This window comes from Chiloscyllium punctatum, chromosome 11, assembly GCF_047496795.1.
Source record: "Chiloscyllium punctatum isolate Juve2018m chromosome 11, sChiPun1.3, whole genome shotgun sequence".
NCBI lineage: Eukaryota > Metazoa > Chordata > Chondrichthyes > Orectolobiformes > Hemiscylliidae > Chiloscyllium > Chiloscyllium punctatum.
In genome coordinates, this window is record NC_092749.1 from 99,069,449 (window position 1) to 99,087,151 (window position 17,703).

General features: G+C 42.2%; 2 protein-coding genes across 4 annotated transcripts in view; one reads left to right on the forward strand and one right to left on the reverse strand.

Annotated features, from left to right (window-relative positions):
* urb2 (URB2 ribosome biogenesis homolog) overlaps nucleotides 1-6,187 on the reverse strand; it is a 36,795-nt gene extending 30,608 nt beyond the window's left edge. The window contains exon 1 of one of the 2 annotated variants that reach the window (XM_072581394.1): nucleotides 6,120-6,187. The gene's annotated coding sequence lies outside the window, so the exon portion shown is untranslated. Of the gene's footprint in view, nucleotides 1-6,107 lie in introns of both variants that reach the window. The other variant, XM_072581395.1, reaches the window with a different exon arrangement.
* Nucleotides 6,188-6,236: 49 nt separating this feature from the next.
* The window catches only part of taf5l (TAF5-like RNA polymerase II, p300/CBP-associated factor (PCAF)-associated factor), a 39,911-nt gene continuing 28,444 nt past the window's right edge, over nucleotides 6,237-17,703 (forward strand). For both annotated transcript variants that reach the window (XM_072581400.1, XM_072581401.1), the window contains exons 1-2: nucleotides 6,237-6,410; nucleotides 7,173-7,317. In XM_072581400.1, coding sequence (XP_072437501.1) covers nucleotides 7,176-7,317 — 142 coding nt within the window. In that variant the 5' untranslated portion in view covers nucleotides 6,237-6,410; nucleotides 7,173-7,175. The remainder of the gene's footprint in view (nucleotides 6,411-7,172; nucleotides 7,318-17,703) is intronic.

The following is a 17,703-nucleotide window of genomic DNA, read 5'->3' on the forward strand; positions in this document are numbered from 1 at the left end:
TTGGGTGGAAGTAAACATTCCCATATATCTATTTGGATTTTTCCTTTAAACAGTGCGCCAACAGTGTTGCATACAGATTCCCCACATCTCTACATAATGAGAAACAATTTTCTATAACTCTATATATAGTTTAGATAAACTCCCATACACAACCTTACATATTTCGACACAGAATATTTCATAATCCTATATAATCAGGTAGAGTCCCATTTCCCTATATATACACTGAGTATCCCAGAGCTCTGGTTGCCAAGTATCCAATACAGTTCTCCTCGTTGATTATAACCTCACTGCGAAGCCTCTTCCAAGGATGCCCATCTCGAAGAAGTTCTCCTCCCTCTTCAAGGATCCACACATTCCTGATGAAAAGCTCATGCTCGAAAAGCAACTCTCCTGCTTCTCGGATGCTGCTTGACCGGCTGTGCTTTTCTAGCACTACACTTTTGACAAGTATCCAATACAGTTAATTTATTATGTCCTTCCACAGAGGCACATATCTCACAGTGCTACATATTTACATAGTATGCCAAATTCGATATGTATAGTTAAGTGTTCCAGATTCCTCTGTATGTTAGAGTACACGCCTATATATAATGAAAGCCTCCTAGTCACATCATGAGATTTAACTGATTTACACACATGCAGTCCCCAGGTTGTGAATAGGTTCTCTTCTCAAGCCAATTTGCAAGTCAATTTGTACAGAATTGAAACGCAATGCAAGGACATTATAAAATAGCCTTTCGTAAGTACGGGGAATGTTTGTATGTTGAACCTTTAAAATTATACCCTGCATGAGATCGTGTTCACAAAAGTATGAGCATTCATAAGTCAAACATTTGTAAACTGGGGGACCTTCTGTAGTTACACCTGTTCTGGACTCCCTCACAAGCACAAACAATTTAAGGGTGGCATGGTGGCTCAGTGGTTAACACTGCTGCCTCACAGCACAAGGGTCCCAGGTTCGATTCCAGCCTCGGGCGACTGTCCGTGTGGGAGCTTGCACATTCTTCCCGTGTCTGCGTGGATTTCCTTCGGGTGCTCCGGTTTCCTCCCACAGTCCAAAGATGTGCAGGTCAGGTGAATTGGCAATGCTATATTGCCCATAGTGTTAGGTGCATTAGTCAGAGGGAAATGGGTCTGGGTGGGTTACTCTTTGGTGGGTCGATGTGGACTGGTTGGGCCGAAGGGCCTGTTTCCACACTGTAGGGAAATTTAATCTAATCTAATTTAAAACTTTGCTGATTTAAGACATTTTAAAAATGTTAAAAGTTAGCACACAGCATTCTTTTTGCCAGGGAACGAGCTCCAGGCTGTTCAGTCTCATGGAAGTTAAAACAAAACCCTGAATCAATGGTGCTGACAGACAAGTACCTGTTTACCAGAAGCTCTTTCCATCTTTGCTGCCAGATCATATTTCCCCAGCCAGGTCGTCCCACGTTTACCACAGGACATGCTGAGACAGAGAAAGAGGCCACTCCGACAGCTGAATGACTCAGATTCTGCGTGTCCACTTACAGCATGCACCACATACAGTTATAATGTCCCATACCTCCACATGTATCTTAACACAATGTCTCAGAATACTACATAAACGCCATAAGAAAAATCATAAGACACTGGAACAGAGGTCAGCCATTCAGCGCATCAAGTCAACTCCAGCATTTAATGAAATGATCTGATAATTCCGAACTCCACTTTCCTGTCTTATCCTCATAAACTTTAGATTCCTTTAGTGATTAGAAAACTGTTGATCTCAGCCTTGAATAGACTTCATGATCAAGCCTTGACAGGCTTCTGCAATAAAGAATTCCACAGATTCACCATCCTCAGAGAGAAAAAAAAAGTCTTCATCTTAAATATTCTGAGATAGTGTCCTCTGGTCCTACACTCTCCCACAAGAGGAAATAACCTCTCAGCAGCTGCCCCATCAAGCCCCCCCCAAGAATCTTATATATTTCAATGAAGTCTCCTCTTGTCGTCCCATTCCTGCCTCAGCAGAAGCAAACTGCTCATAGACAGTGTAGTTTTACCTCCTTCGTCTTTATTCCAGACCCCAGAGGGAGAGAGGGCAATCACCAGCATGCACAGTGACATGAATTCTCAGTCTACTTTCGAACAGCAGTTTCTTAATGAATTATATAGTCATTTACAGGGAGGAGCATCCAGATAAGGCAACATACATACTGATTGGGCAACCATTACAATCAGCAAATATTAAAAGTAAAGATTAAACCACCTGCTGTTACACAATGAATATTCTTAACCTTGTTAACTGGCTTCACATTTTGAATATTTTTCACCTTGTTAATTGACTTTACATACTGATTGCTTCTTCATCTTGTTAAAAGGCTCTACCTAATGAACGCTTTTCCACTACCCTTGCTTCCAGCATCTCATTGGTTAGATTAGATTAGACTACCTACAGTGTGGAAACAGGCCCTTCGGCCCAACAAGTCCACACCGGCCCTCCGAAGAGCAACCCACCCAGACCCATTTCCCTCTAACCTGTGTATCTAGCACAATGGGCAATTTAGCATGGCCAATTCACCTGACCTGCACAACTTTGGACTATGGGAGGAAACCGGAGCACTCGAAAGAAACCCACGCAGACATGGGAAGAATGTGCAAACTTCACACGGACAGTTGCCCAAGGCTGGAATCAAACCTGGGACCCTGGTGCTGTGAGGCAGCAGCGCTAACCACTGAGCCACCATGCCGCCAAGTTCCTATCTGATCCGAGTCATGCTCGCTGAACCTTTTGTTGCACAAAATCTTAACTCTTTCCCTATTTGCTCATACCTTACACACATTCTCACTCCCATTCCTCTAAACTCCAATGAATACAAGTCCAACTTATTCACCCTCTCATACAACAATCCCTCCATACCCAGAAACAATCCAGTGAACTTTCTCTGGACTGCCTCCACTGCTGATATATATGTCCCTAGATAAAGGGACCAAAACTGTGCACAGTGTCCTTGAGTGTAGTCTGACTAATGTCTTGTATAGTTTAAGCAAGATTCTGCTATTGAAATACTCCATGTTGTCTATGTCGATAAACATAATGATATAGACTACATATACATACATAAGATGCACTGTACAATCCCAATATGGACAGTTACATAGACTCCGCCCAATCCCTACATCAACAGATTTTCAGTAACACTTTGTTAGTGTTCCAGACTCCTATATGTATATATATTATATATATACATAAGAGTGTCTGACATGCCTCTATGTAGTTATATACACTCTCCCCAACCCCTATATATTTATAGTTCTATATTTATCGTTAGTGTTCCAGATTTCTATGTTGAGAAAACATATTGCTTCACATGCCTATAGTAGTTACATACACTTCCTCATTCCTATATGTTTACATATAGGAAGCTCTGCAGACCTACATCTGTAGTTAGTGTAAACATGTAGGTGGTCTGATTTGTTAATCTGCAGACAACATGTGGAGTTTTGGATAGTAGGTAGGTTGTCAATGGGTACAGCAGGATATAGATCAGTTAGAAAGTTGGGCAGAGAAATAGCAGATGGAGTTTAATATAGACAGGTTTGTGGTGATGCATTTTGGGAGGTCAAACACAACAGGAAAGCATTCAATAAATAGCAGGACTTTTGTGAACATCGATATACAGAGGGATGTTGGAGTGGAAGTCTATAGTTCCCCGAAAGTGGCAACACTAGTGGATAAGGTAGTAAAGAAGGCATACAGCATACTTGCCTTCATTGGTCAGGGCACTGAGTATAAAAATTGACAAATCATGTTGCAGCTGTAAGAAACCTTAGTTTGGCCACTTTTGGACTAACGTGTGCAGTTCTGGTTACTACAGTACAGGAAGGATGTGGATTACTGTGGAAAGGGTGCTAAAGAGGTTTTCCCGAGATGTTGCCTGGATTGCAGTGTATCAGTTCTAAGGAGAGGCTGCAGAAACTTGTTAGTGTTTTCATAAGAGCCTGGGAGGCTGAGGGGCGACCTGCTGGAAGTATATAAAATTATGAGAGGCATAATGTACTCTTCCATATATATATTCCATATCTATAATTGCCAAGTGTTCCAGATGCCTTTATCTATGACAATGTCCAGCATGCCAATGCAGTTATATCGACTCCCCATGCCTTATGTATTTGCAGTTGTCCAACTTCACAAACCCATATCTATAGTTATCCAGTGTTCCAGACTCTTATATCCAGGACAATTTCCCACATGCCCATATGCAGTTATATACATTCCCCCATCCCTTATACAAGTAAGTCTCTGGGGTGAATTAGCATTTGCAGAATTGTCCTTGCAGATTCATTCTATTTTGTTCAAAAAGCACACAATCTGCAGGCAGTCAATCCATATAACATTTTATAAATTCCTGCTTTGTAAATAGAACCAGTCTGACTCAAGACTTGAATACAGACAGATTCTAGCTTCACACCTTTAATACATTGTCTGAGCTGAGATATCACTTTTTTAATAAAACCTTAAGTTATCTCGAGAATGTGAGCTGAAAGACATTCTGGGATTTACATTTTAATGAACTAATATCTGCAACCCATTCTAAAAGATGAAAGACTTAACAGCAATCTAGGTTTGTTCAATATATTGTTTCAATTGCATGACACTGTGATCTTTTGCTAAAAATTCTGTATTTTATGATCCTACCCCACTAGCTACCTGATGAAGGAGCAACGCTTCAAAAGCTAGTGTTTCCAAATAAACCTGTAGAACTATGACCTGATCATAGAGTCATTGTGTTGTTTGATTTTTAACTTCGCGAAAGTGAGTGCTGCAGATGCTGGAGATTAGAGTCAAGAGTGTGCTGCTGGAAAAGCACAGCAGGTCAGGCAGCATCCAAAGAGCAGGGAAATCTACATTTCGGGCAAAAGCCCTGTGGGATATAGGTAAATTAATGTTACTTCTGCAATTCTGCAATTCCATCTTACAAAGTAAAATGAACTCACACCAGTGTGTAATTGTTTTAGCCAAGAGCTGAGTCAACAAGAATGGAAACAATGTGGAGGAAATATATAATTGTTTTTGTATTAGCTAAAACTGTATGTCAGAAGGTAGACATTATGGGCAAGTAGATAAGATGTTGTGAGGGGATGAAGTTAAGCTAGATATGCCTGTACAAACAGTAGATATAAACATATAAGTAGATATAAGCTTCCCACTTTTACAAAAACACAGGAACAAACCCCAATTAAAAGGGTCATAGGGATCAGAACGGCCTCGGGAAAGGCACAGATGAAGGGGGTAGATAATGATGAAGAAAGAATATGCCTAACAATGACCTACAGCAGGATGAGGTCAAACAGCCTTGTGAGGCCAGGAATAAGCATTTTGTCACAGACAAGGCCAGATAAGGCAAGAGATAAACAGAGGTAATGGGGGCCGGTCTGAGGGAAGTGGAGGATGTAAACAGGGGAGGGAGCAGTGTAAAACAATAGACATCAAATCATATAAATGTTGTGTATGAATTGAATTTGGTGTGTGTATGTCCTCTACCTTATAGGCACTGGACATCACACCCACTTGCAAATGTAAAATAAATGGCACTACTGATTCAGATCTTGTCTCGGACTGAAATTATTGAAGTGAGTGAGCTTTGTTTCTCACAGACCCTTCATCGGGAATCCTGATGAAGGGCTTTTGTCCGAAGAGTCTATTTTCCTGCTCCTCGGATACTGCCTGACCTGCTGTGCTTTTCCAGCAGCATACTCTTGATTTTTAACTTTGTCCAGCCCAGTCCAACACCGGCTCCTCCACAGCACATTTAGGTTACAACCTCCCTATAGTTACCCAGTGTTCCAGACTCCTAAAAATGACAGTGTCTCACATGTCTATATGTAATTATATACATCCCCCACCCCTTGCACATTTACAGTTGTACAACCTCCCAGACCTCTATCTATAGTTAAAGAGTGTTCCAAACTCCTGTACTGTATAGAACATAGTGTCCCACATGCCTATATATAGAGTCATATATAGTTTATATATATCTCTGATCCAATATATATTTACAGTTTACCAGCTCCTAGGCCTATATCTATAGGTCCCCAGTGTTCCAGTGCCTATATAAATATATACCATGAATATTTACAGTCAGACTCACGTTCAGTCAGACCCCTCCAACTCCAGGTTGTGCTGCACCACGTGCTCCCTGCAGCACCATGTGACCCCCGAACCCTCTGCCCTTTCACCCCTGACCCCACCCCCCCTCCCCCGCAGCCAATCAACGTGAAGCCGAGCGGAGGCGCCAAAGCGGCGGCGCCGTGACGGGAGGCCCCGAGCCCCGGGCCTGGAGGCCAGCGCGAAGCCGAGGACAGCCTGAGGCCTAGGCCCCGCTTCCTGTCACCTCCCCCCCCCCCTCACCCCCGTGCTGTAGGAGCGAGGCCGTCATGCAGTAAGTTCACCGGGATCGGGGGGAGGAGGAGGCCGGGGCTCCGGGCCTGCCGTCGCCCGTAGTGTTAGTGCATTAGTCCGGGGGTAACTACAGGGGGGGGGTACAGGGTAACTACAGTGTGAACCTGTTGGTCCGAAGGGCCTGATTCCACATTGTGTAGTGATTCTAATTCTAAAGGAGCCGGGCTCGGGTAAAGAATCACCCCCCCCCCCCCCAACCGAAACATCCTTATCCCCTGAAGGACCCCCCCCCCCACCCCCCCGAAACTGCCAGCCCTCATTCCCGAACCCTGTCCCCATCCCTTTCCCCATCCCTTTCCCCATCCCCCCATCTCTTTCCCCATCTCTCCTTCAAGTCATTCCCCCTCTACCACCCACCCCAGCCTGAACCATCTCCCTCCACGACCCCAAACCTATCAACTCCCCTCCTCAACACCCTTGCACAGTGACAGAAAGTACCAGTTTCAGTTTACTCTAGAGCTTCAAACAAGAACTTTGTTTTGAGACTATGAGCAGCTCAGGATATTCCTGACCGAAGGAATGCTAATGATATCACAGTAGCCTGCCAAATATCACTGGAATAAAGATACTGTGATGAAAAGCAAATTACTGTGAATGGTGAAAATCTAAAGCAAACATTACAAAATGTTAACTATTTCTCTCTCCACTGCTGCTGCCAGTCCTACTGAGTTTCAACAACATTTTCCGTGTCAGTTATAAAAGATACTGTGCTTCATTGATTTCATTTTGTGTTGATGATTAGACCATGAAGCGAGTACGTACAGAACAGATTCAGACTGCAGTGGCTCTCTACCTCCGAAGAAGACAATATGTTGACTCTGATGGAGCCCTGAAGCAAGGACCCAAGTTTTCTCAGACTGCAGAAGAAATGGCAACTAACTTAACAGGTACGTCAGAGATCAAATCGAGCAACAACATGAATCATTGCATCTATTTTAGTGACTAGGTGTCAGGATCAAGCTGGTCAGAGTAAAGCTCCTCATTTGACATGTAGATAAAGTGAAATTAAGTGAATATGAATGTATCTACTCAGTCTTAAATATACATTACCTGGCCTCCATATCCTTCTGTGGCAATAATTCCAAACACTCACCACTCTCTGGCTGAAGAAGTTTCTCTATCTCTGCTACTAAGGCTGTGCCCTCTGATTGTCGGCTCTCCTACCAATGGAAACATCTTCCCAGTGTCTTCTCTGTCCAGGTCATTCAGTTTTCTTTAAGTTTCAATTAAATTCCCCCTTATCCTTCTAAACTCCATTTGAGTATAGACCCAGAGTCCTCAAACTTTCCTCGTGTTAAGCTTTTCATTCCTGGGACCATTCTCGTGAGCCTCCACTGAACACGCTCCAGGGCCAGTACATCCTTCCTAAGGTATGGGGCCTAAAACAGTGCCTCAGAAGTATAAACCTTCTTTTATGTTCAAGTCATCTCAAAATAAATGCCATCACTACCTTTCTGACTCAACCTACAAGTTTACTTTGAGAGAACCCTGGACTATAACTCTCAAGTCTCTTTGCATTTCAGATTTCTGAATTTTCTCCCCATTTAGAAAATAGTCTCTGCCTCTATTCTTCCTACTTAAGTGCATGACCACACACTTTCCCACATTGTGCTCCATCCCCCACTACTTTGCCCCCCCCCTCCTAACTTGTCCAAATCCTACTGCAGCCTTCCTACCTCCTCAATGCTATCTCTCCCTCTACCTATCTGTGTATCGTCTGCAAATATAGCCAGAATGCCCTCCGTTCCTTCATCTAAATCTTTAATGTATAAAGTGAAAAGTTGTAGTCCCAGCACTGAGATTGCGGAGCACCACCTGTCACCGGCTGCCATCCTGAAAAAAACCCCTTTTATCCCCACTCTTCTTTCTGCCAGACAGCCAAACCACTATCTGTGCTAGCACCTTGCCTCTAACACCATAGGCCCTTACTCAGTAGCCTCATGTGCAGCACCTTGTCAAAGGCCTTCTTGAAGTCCAGGTAGATAATGTCCATTGGCTCTCCTTGGTCGAACCCACTCCTTACTGCCTCAAAGAAGTCCAGCAGATTTGTCAGTCATGACCTCCCCTTGATGAAACTATGCTGACTTTGCCCTATTTTATCACACACTGCCATGTATTTCAAAGTCTCATCCATCACAATGGATTACGGGATCTTAATCCACGACTGAGATTAGGCTAATTGGTCTGTAATTTTCTATCTTTTGCTTTACTCTCTTTTTAAACATGGGTGTCACGTTCAAGATTTTTCAGTCCTCTGGAACCCTCCCTGATTCTAGCGATTCCTGAAAGATCACCACTAACACCTCCACTGTCTCTTCAGCTACCTCCTTTAGAACACTGGAGTGTAGTCCGCCTGGTCCAGATGATTTATCCACCTTCATGCCATTCAGTTTTCTAGCACCTTCTCCTTGGTGATGGCCACCACACTCAGTTCTGCCCCTTCACTCTCTTGAATTTTTGGGATACTATTCGTGTCTTCCACTGTGAAGACTGACATGAAGTAATTATTCAGTTCCTCAACCATTTCCTTGTTCCCTCTGACTCTCTCTCCAGCGTCATTTTCCAGCACCCCAATGTCCACTTTTGCCCTTTACATGTCGAAAGAAACTTTTACAGTCTTTCTATATATTACTGGCAAGCTTACCCTCATTTAATCTTCACCTTCCTTATTTCTTTCTTTTATTGCCCTTTGGTCTTTGTAAGCTTCCCAATCCTCTGGTTTCCCATTGCCCTTTGCTGCATATGCTTTCTCTTTTGTTTTTATGCTACCCCGACTTCGCTAGTCAGCCATGGTTTCCTCTTTGTCCATGTACCATGCTTCTTTCTCCTCAGGATCTCTGCTGTGTCTCCTGAATTATACCTAGAAACTCCTGCCATTGCTGTTCTTACTGTCTTTCCTGCTAGGTTCCTCTCCCAGTCAATCCTACTCAGCTCCTCCCTCATGCCTCTGTAATTGCCTTTATTCAGCTGTAATACCGTTACCTCTGATTCTATCTTCTTCCTCTCAAATTACAGAGTAAATTCAACCATATTATGATCACTGCCTCTTCAGTGTTCCTTCACCTTAAGCTCCCTTATCAAGTCTGCATCATTGTACAGCACTAAATCCAGTATTGCCTATTCCCTAGTGGGCTCCACCACAAGCTGTTCCAAAAAGCTATCCCGTAGACATTCCACAAATTCTTTTTCTTGCAATCCATTACCAAGCTGATTTTCCCAGTTCCCTGATATCTTTAATGTCTAAAAATCTATCAATCAATTCCTGTCAGTGACTGGGCCTCCATAATTCTCTGGGGTAGAAAATTTAAATAATTACCAAGGGCCTGTATAACTGCTGTAACCTAGATTAGTGGTGCTGGAAGAGCACAGCAGTTCAGCAGCATCCAACGAGCAGCGAAATCGACGTTTCGGCAAAAGCCCTTATTCCTGATGAAGGGCTTTTGCCCGAAACGTCGATTTCGCTGCTCGTTGGATGCTGCCTGAACTGCTGTGCTCTTCCAGCACCACTAATCCAGTTTTTGCTTTCCAGCATCTGCAGTCATTGTTTTTACCTAACTGCTGTAACCTGTCATATCTTGGAACCATCTGCCACATTTTAAAGCAAGGTCTGTAGGGAGGAGTAGCAATCGGACCAGCTTACTTTGATTCTTGTGCAGGCAGAGTGAAAACAAATGTCGTGGCAATGTCGTCAGAGGGAATAGATACACGATGCAGCAAGGAGCATGATTCACCAAATTTAAGTGCTGAGTCTCAAAGGCAATAATTTCTGAATTGTTACCTAAGCCATGTGCTAATTGTCAGAGGGCACATAAGATGAGGGGAATGCATGAGGCAGTGGCATCAGTACTGAAGCAAGTGAGGCCTGTACGGCTGGGGCAATATATACCTGAACCACTGGGGCCAGTGTTCTGGCAAACCATAGAACTAGGGAAGTGGGGAGTGATTTAAACTGAATAATGTGGGTGAGGGATCAAGCTTGTGGTAGACATTGCAATTGAAGGGGTACAGCCATTGCAGGAGAGCAAATAGTAATTTGGGAAATGAAAGTCCGAGAATGATGGAAAAGAACAGAGAAAATAAACCTAAGCATATGCCAACAGTTAAAGATGGATGTCACCAAGATGCACAAGAGCCAAACCAAAAGATCTGTAACTGAATGCATGTTACTGATAACTCATTCACTGGATTATTTGCGTACATTGAAGTGAATAAATATGATCTGATAGATGTTAGAGATATGGTTGCACACTGACTAGTTTTGGGTCTGAAATATTGAGAGGTACATGGCATACAATCAGAATAGGAAGATAAGTAACGGTGGAAGGCTGGCACTGTTCATCAAGGATGTCGTTGGTGCAATTGTTTAGAATGACCTTGATGCAGGAAATCAGAGTATAGAACTGATTTGAATGGGGATGAGAAATATTAAGGGAAAGAGGTCATTAGTGGGAGTGGTCTACAAGCTACCTAACAGTAATCACAATGTGGACCAAGGATACAAGAAGAAATATTGGATGTTTGTGATAAAGCATGGCAGTAATCACAGATGATTTTAGTTTGTAAATAAACTGGAAAAATTCTGGAAAGAATATAAACTGAAATGATGGTAATATAGGTGAGGATTCAGAATTTTTTAAAGCAGAATTTTCCAAAATTCACTAGATTCTAGAAAGTAGCAAATATAACTCCTCTATTCAAGAAGAAGGGGAGGCAGACAAAGTAATCTATAGGCCAATTAGCTTGTCATCTGTCATGGGGGGGAAGGTGTTAGAATTCATCATTAAGGAGGTTATAGCTCAGCACTTAGGAAGATGTATGGTAATTAGGAGGAGTCAACATGATTTTGTGAAAGGCAAATTTTCTTTCTTCAGGGGTAATGTGCTGTGGACAAAAAGGAGCATGTGGACATATCGTACTTGAATTTTCAGAAGTCATTTGTCAAAGTGCCACACAAAATTGTTACTGAGCAATGAAAAAACTCATGGTATAGGGGATAAAATCATAGCATGGGCAGAAGATTGGCTAGCTGACAGAAAATAGAGTATATATAGATGGTTCTTTGTCCAATTGGCAAGATGTGACAAGTGGAATCCCACGGGCCTCTGTGCTGGAACCCCAGTTCTGTTTATAATTGCAGACAATGCCTTTTGGATGTCCTTTTGTACTTTCAAATAATATTAATCTCTAAATTATCAGACTGTTTGCCTGGCAGCTAGTTTTAGATGATTAGAAATTAGTGCTCGACTAAATATTGAAAAGACAAATTGGCCTCTGACTCCCCACAAACCCTCATCTCTAGCCATATCCCTGGTAACTGTGACTAATCCAGTCAATTTGCAATCTTGCTGACCCCAGGATAAGCTTCTCACCACATTTTAGTTCAGTTATTAAGGTCTTTCAGTTATTAAGAAAGTCTTTTTCTGTTTCCATCCCATCTCCACTGATATGCCAAAATCCTTAATAATGTGTCTGCTATCCCTCAACTTGACTTTTTCAAAGCACTCCTTGCTAGCTTATGTGTTTTACCTTACACAATGCTGTGCTGCCCAGATCTAAACATGCGCTATGTCCCATTTGCCATGTAACTTGAACTCCATAACATCCACTGACTCCGAGTTAAGCAGTACTTCAATTTTAAAATTCTCCTCCATGTTTTCAGATATATTTGTTGCCTATCTCTGCAGTCTCCTCCAGCTGTACTACTCTGAGTTCTCTGTACTCATCCAGTTCTGATCTCTTGATTGTCACAGTTTTAATCATTCCAGTGATAGCTGCTAAGTCCCTAAACTCTAAGACCTCTTTGACTTTCTTTCCTTCTTACAGACCGACATCTTTGACCAAAATCTTAGCTACCCGCCCTAATAGCTTTACTTTTGGACTCTGTGACGAATTTTGTTTACTGACTTTCCTGTGAAATGCCTTGGATTGTTTTGCTACATTAATAGCTCTGTATAAATGTAAGTTGTTGCTATTTTTATGGTTATCCAGTTTCTTTTACATTCGCCCCATCATTTGACAGCATGCGGGAGAAGAGATGACAACTGGTTTTATTACATCTTTGTAGATGTGTGACAAGAAACCTAAATTCCAGTTAGGCATGTCACAAACAGCTATTGTGCAGATGCTCGTTTGGATTCTGGGAGACCAACATCTGTCTGACAAATTTTTGCACTTCCACAATATTGCAGGTGTCTTAGCAGTAGAATGATATGGTCAATTATGATGTGATAAGGCAAGATTTAAAATGCATAGGGTGGGGAAAGAAACTGCAGGGCATGGGCACAATTGAAATGTGAAGCTTATTCAAGGAATAGCTACTGCGAGTCCTTGATAAATATGTACTTGTCAGGCAGGGAGGAAATGGTCGAGCGAGAGAGCTGTGGTTTGCGAAAGAAGTTGAATCTCTTGTCAAAGGGAAAAAGAAGGCTTATGTTAGGATGAGACGTGAAGGCTCAGTTAAGGGGGCTTGAGAGTTATAGGTTAGCCAGGAAAGACCTAAAGAGAGAGCTAAGAAGAGCCAGGAGGGGACATGAGAAGTTGTTGGCAGGTAGGGTAAAGGAAAACCCTAAGGCTTTCTATATGTGTATCAGGAATAAAAGCATGACTAGAGTAAGATTAGGGCCAATCAAGGATAGTAGTGGGAAGTTGTCTGTGGAGTCCAAGGAAATAGGGGAAGCTCTAAGTGAACATTTTTCGTCAGTATTCTCAAAGGAAAAAGACAAAATTGTCGAGGAGAATACTGAGATACAGTCTGCTAGACTAGACGGGAGAGAGGTTTGCAAGGAGGAGGTGTTAGCAATTTTGCAAAGTGTGAAAATAGATAAGTCCCCGGGTCAGGTGGGATTTATCCTAGGATTCTCTGGGAAGCCAGTGAGGAGATTGCAGAACCTTTGGCTTTGATCTTTATGTCGTCATTGTCTACAGGAATGGTGCTAGAAGACTGGAATATAGCAAATGTTGTCCCTTTGTTTAAGAAGGGGAGTAGAGACAACCCTGGTAATTATAGATCTGTGAACCTTACTTTGGTTGTGGGTAAAGTGTTGGGAAGGATTACACAAGAGAAGATTTATAATCATGGAAAGGAATAATTTGATTAGGGATAGTCAACACAATTTTGTGAAAGGCAGGTTGTGCCTTACAAACCTTATTGAGTTCTTTGAGAAGGTGACCAAACAGATGGATGGATGTAAAGCCGTTGATGTAGTATATATGGATTTCAGTAAGGCATCTGATAAGGTTCCCCACGATAGGCTATTGCAGAAAATACGGAGGCATGGGATTGGGGGTGATTTTGCGGTTTAGATCATAAATTGGCTCGCTAAAAGTGGTGGTTAATGGGAAATGTTCGTCCTGGAGTTCAGTTACTAGTGGTGTACCGCAAGGATCTGTTTTGGGGCCACTACTGTTTGTCATTTTTATAAATGACCTGGATGTGGGCGTAGAAGGATGGGTTAGTAAATTTGTAGATGATACTAAGGTTGGTACAGTTGTGGATACAGTTGAAGGCTGTTGCAAGTTACAGAGGGACATAGATAAGCTGCAGAGCTGGGCTGAGAGGTGGCAAATGGAGTTTAATGCAGAAAAGTGTGAGGTAATTTACTCTGAAGGAGCAACAGGAATGCAGAGTACTGGGTTAATGGTAAGATTCTTGGTAGTGTAGATGAGCTGAGAGATCTCATTGTCCATGTACATGGATCCCTGAAAGTTGCCATCCAGGTTGACAAGGTTGTTCAGAAAGTATATGGTGTGTTCGCTTTTATTCATAGAGGGATTGAGTTTCGGGACTATGAGGTCGTGTTGCAGCTGTACAAAACTCTGGTGCGGCCGCACTTGGAGTATTGTGTGTAGTTCTGGTTACTGCATTATAGGAAGGATATGGAAGCAGTTCCGAGGAGATTTACTAAGCTGAAGCCTGGTATGGAGGCTTCCCATTTGTCTTATGAGGAAAGACTGAGGGAATTGAGGCTGTTTTTGTTGGAAGAAGATTGCAAAGTGACTTAATTGAGACATATAATATAATCAGAGGGTTAGATAGGGTGGACAATGAGAGCCTTCTTCCTCAGATGGTGATGGCTAGTACGAGAGGACGTAGCTTTAAATTGAGTGATAGATACAGGACAGATGTCAGAGGTAGTTTCTTTACTCCGAGAGTAGTAGGGCCTGGAATGCCCCGCCTACAACACTAGTAGAATTGCTAATTTTTAAGGCATTTAAATGATCATTGGAGAAACATACGGTTGATAATGGAATCGTATAGGTTAGATGGACTTCAGTTTTGTTCCACAGGTCGGCACCACATCGAGGTCCTTAATATTCACTTTTGGGGCTAACGAGCTGTATAAAACCAGCTATTGTAAGAGTCAGTTCACAAATGCATCAGCGTTAAAAATAAAATACATGGGAGCTGGCTGAAGCTTTTTGAAAAATACTAATTAACTCGTGATAACTAAATCAACACCAATTGTTCCAATCGAACAGTTGCAACTCCCAAAGAAATGGTTGTGGGAGCTCTCTATAATACAGAATTTGATTGTGTTTTTTTAAAAAACATATTTCTATTTGAAATTAAGTTGAGTTGAGGAGTCACATATGACTTTAATGTGGTCTGCAATCCGAATTTTATTTGAGCAGTTAAAAGAAAGTTAATACCATGAAATGCAAGACAATATTTGAATATAGTAATTATATGTACATTATCATTATGAACCAGGGAAATGGCCTCATTCCTTTGGGCTTCAAAAGCAAGCATAAGTTGTGAACAAAGATTTTAATTGAATTGAATTAGTTATTATTATGTGCAAGTGGAAGCTGCATTTGGATTGCATGTGTCGTTCATATCAGAGTTAAATCTACCCATACTCTTGGGATAGAAATTTCTTTGCCACCTGTACCCATTTCCCATGAATAAAAATCACAATAAAAGAGACAGTGAAGCTAAAAATGGCTACTGAATAGTATTAAACAAGAGTTAAGAGAAAGGATTTTGATATATTTGACTAAATGTATACATTGCTGCTTGTACAAACCCCAACAGGTTATAATGGCTTGGTGCTTAGAGTCATGAGTCCAAATTGGATCATGACATGTTGATTCTGTAAATCTGGTCATTTTGTAAAACAGCAACTTTTTACTACAGTTCTTCACAGAAGGGACCCTGCACGCCCAGCTGATCTGATAGCCTATGTGTGAGCCAGTTCCACACAATGTGGTTGAATCATAATCCTACAAGTACAAGTGTATAATACATACGGACTTTCCATTGTCTCCCATATTTCAAGACAGGCAATTTTAGTACTGGAACAAACATTATGCATTATGGCATGTAAAATATTCCTGTGGTAAGTAGAATGTTGGACCATTGCAAAAGATTGCTTGAGTGTATTCAAGGGACCTCTAACTGTTCCAGTAATATGATTTTTGTTCTGCCAAATCTTCATATTGAAACTTTCAGAGCACATTTTGGTAATTGAGCATATCAAAATGTGTTTTGTTATGTAGCAGACCAGACCCCCTGCAAATATATCAAGGATACTCATTTAGTATCTCCCCCATTTTCTGTGGCTCCACACAAAGGCCGCCTTGCTGACCTTTGAGGGGCCCTATTCTCTCCCGAGTTACTCTTTACCGCCTTTGCTGTTTGAATTCAAGTATCACTGGACATCAGAGTGCATCTGGGAAAATTAACAAACAGTGAAATTCACACCTAATCTTGGGCGAAGTTCACAGCACAGAATCAGATAAGTTAATTGTTGTTTTAAGTCTGTCCAAGAGAAAGGCTGCAGTAGTGAGTATAGTGGATTCTTTCTTGATTAAACTTAAAATATAAGCCATAGCTATTCATTTAACCTGGGGCAGTAGAGGAATAAGACGGTGTTATTTTCTGGGTCTGTAGATTGTGAAGGAGCAAAAATGGCCTTTGCAGTGATATGTACTTCTTGTCAGATGTGGGAGTTTAAAGAGAGGTTAAGGGTTACTGCGGATTATATCTGCCAGAAATGCTGTTGGATGCGAATCTTGTCAGATCGAGTGGATCATTTGGAGAGACAGACAGAACGATGAGGAATTTGCAACAGCAACAGTATGTGATGGATGGCAGTTATAGAAAGGAGGGAAAAGTCTCAGATACAGTCACATAGATGGGTTAACTCCAGGAAGGGTAAGAGAGGTAGGCAGCTAGAGCAGGAGTCTTTTGTGGATATACCCATTTCAAACAGGTATGCTGTTTTGGAAAATTTAGGGGGTGATGGATTCTCAGGGGAACGTAGCACAGACAGCCAAGTTTCTGGTATTGACACTGGCTCTAATGCAACGAGGAGTATGTCGGCTTCCAAGAGATCAATTGTGTTAGGGGATTCTGTAGTCAGAGGTGCAGACAGATGTTTCTGTGGCCAGCAGAGAAAAGCAGAATGGTGTGTTGTTTCCCTGGTGCCAGGGTCAAGGATGTCTCGGAGAGGGTGCAGAATGTTGCCACAAGGGAGAGGGGCCAGCAGGGGCCAGTCATTGTCCACATTGGAACCAATTACATTGGAAGGGAAAAGGTTGAGACTCTGAAGGGAGATTACAGAGAGTTAGACGGAAATTTAAAAAGGAGGTCCTCAAGGGTAGTAATATCTGGATTACTCCCAATGCTGCGAGCTAGTGAGGGAAGGAATAGGAGGATAGAGCAGATGAATGCATGGCTGAGGAGCTGGTGTATGGGAGAAGGATTCATATTTTTGGATCATTGGAATCTCTTTTGGGGTAGAAGTGACCTGTACAAGAAGGACGGATTGCACCTAAATTGGAAGGGGACTAATATACTGGCAGGGAAATTTGCTAGAACTGCTTGGGAGGATTTAAACTAGTAAGGTTGGGGGGTGGGACCTAGGGAGATAGTGAGGAAAGAGATTGATCTGAGGCGGGTATAGCTGAGAACAGAAGTGAGTCAAACAGTCAGGGCAGGCAGGGACAAGGTAGGACTAATAAATTAAACTGCATTTATTTCAATGCAAGGGGCCTAACAGGGAAGGCAGATGAACTCAGGGCATGGTTAGGAACATGGGACTGGGATATCGTAGCAATTGCAGAAACATGGCTCAGGGATGGGCAGGACTGGCAGCTGAATGTTCCAGGATACAAATGCTACAGGAAGGATAGAAAGGGAGGCAAGAGAGGAGCTGGAGTGGCATTTTTGATAAGGGATAGCATTACAGCTGTGCTGAGGGAAGATATTCCCGGAAATACATCCAGGGAAGTTATTTGGGTGGAACTGAGAAATAAGAAAGGGATGATCA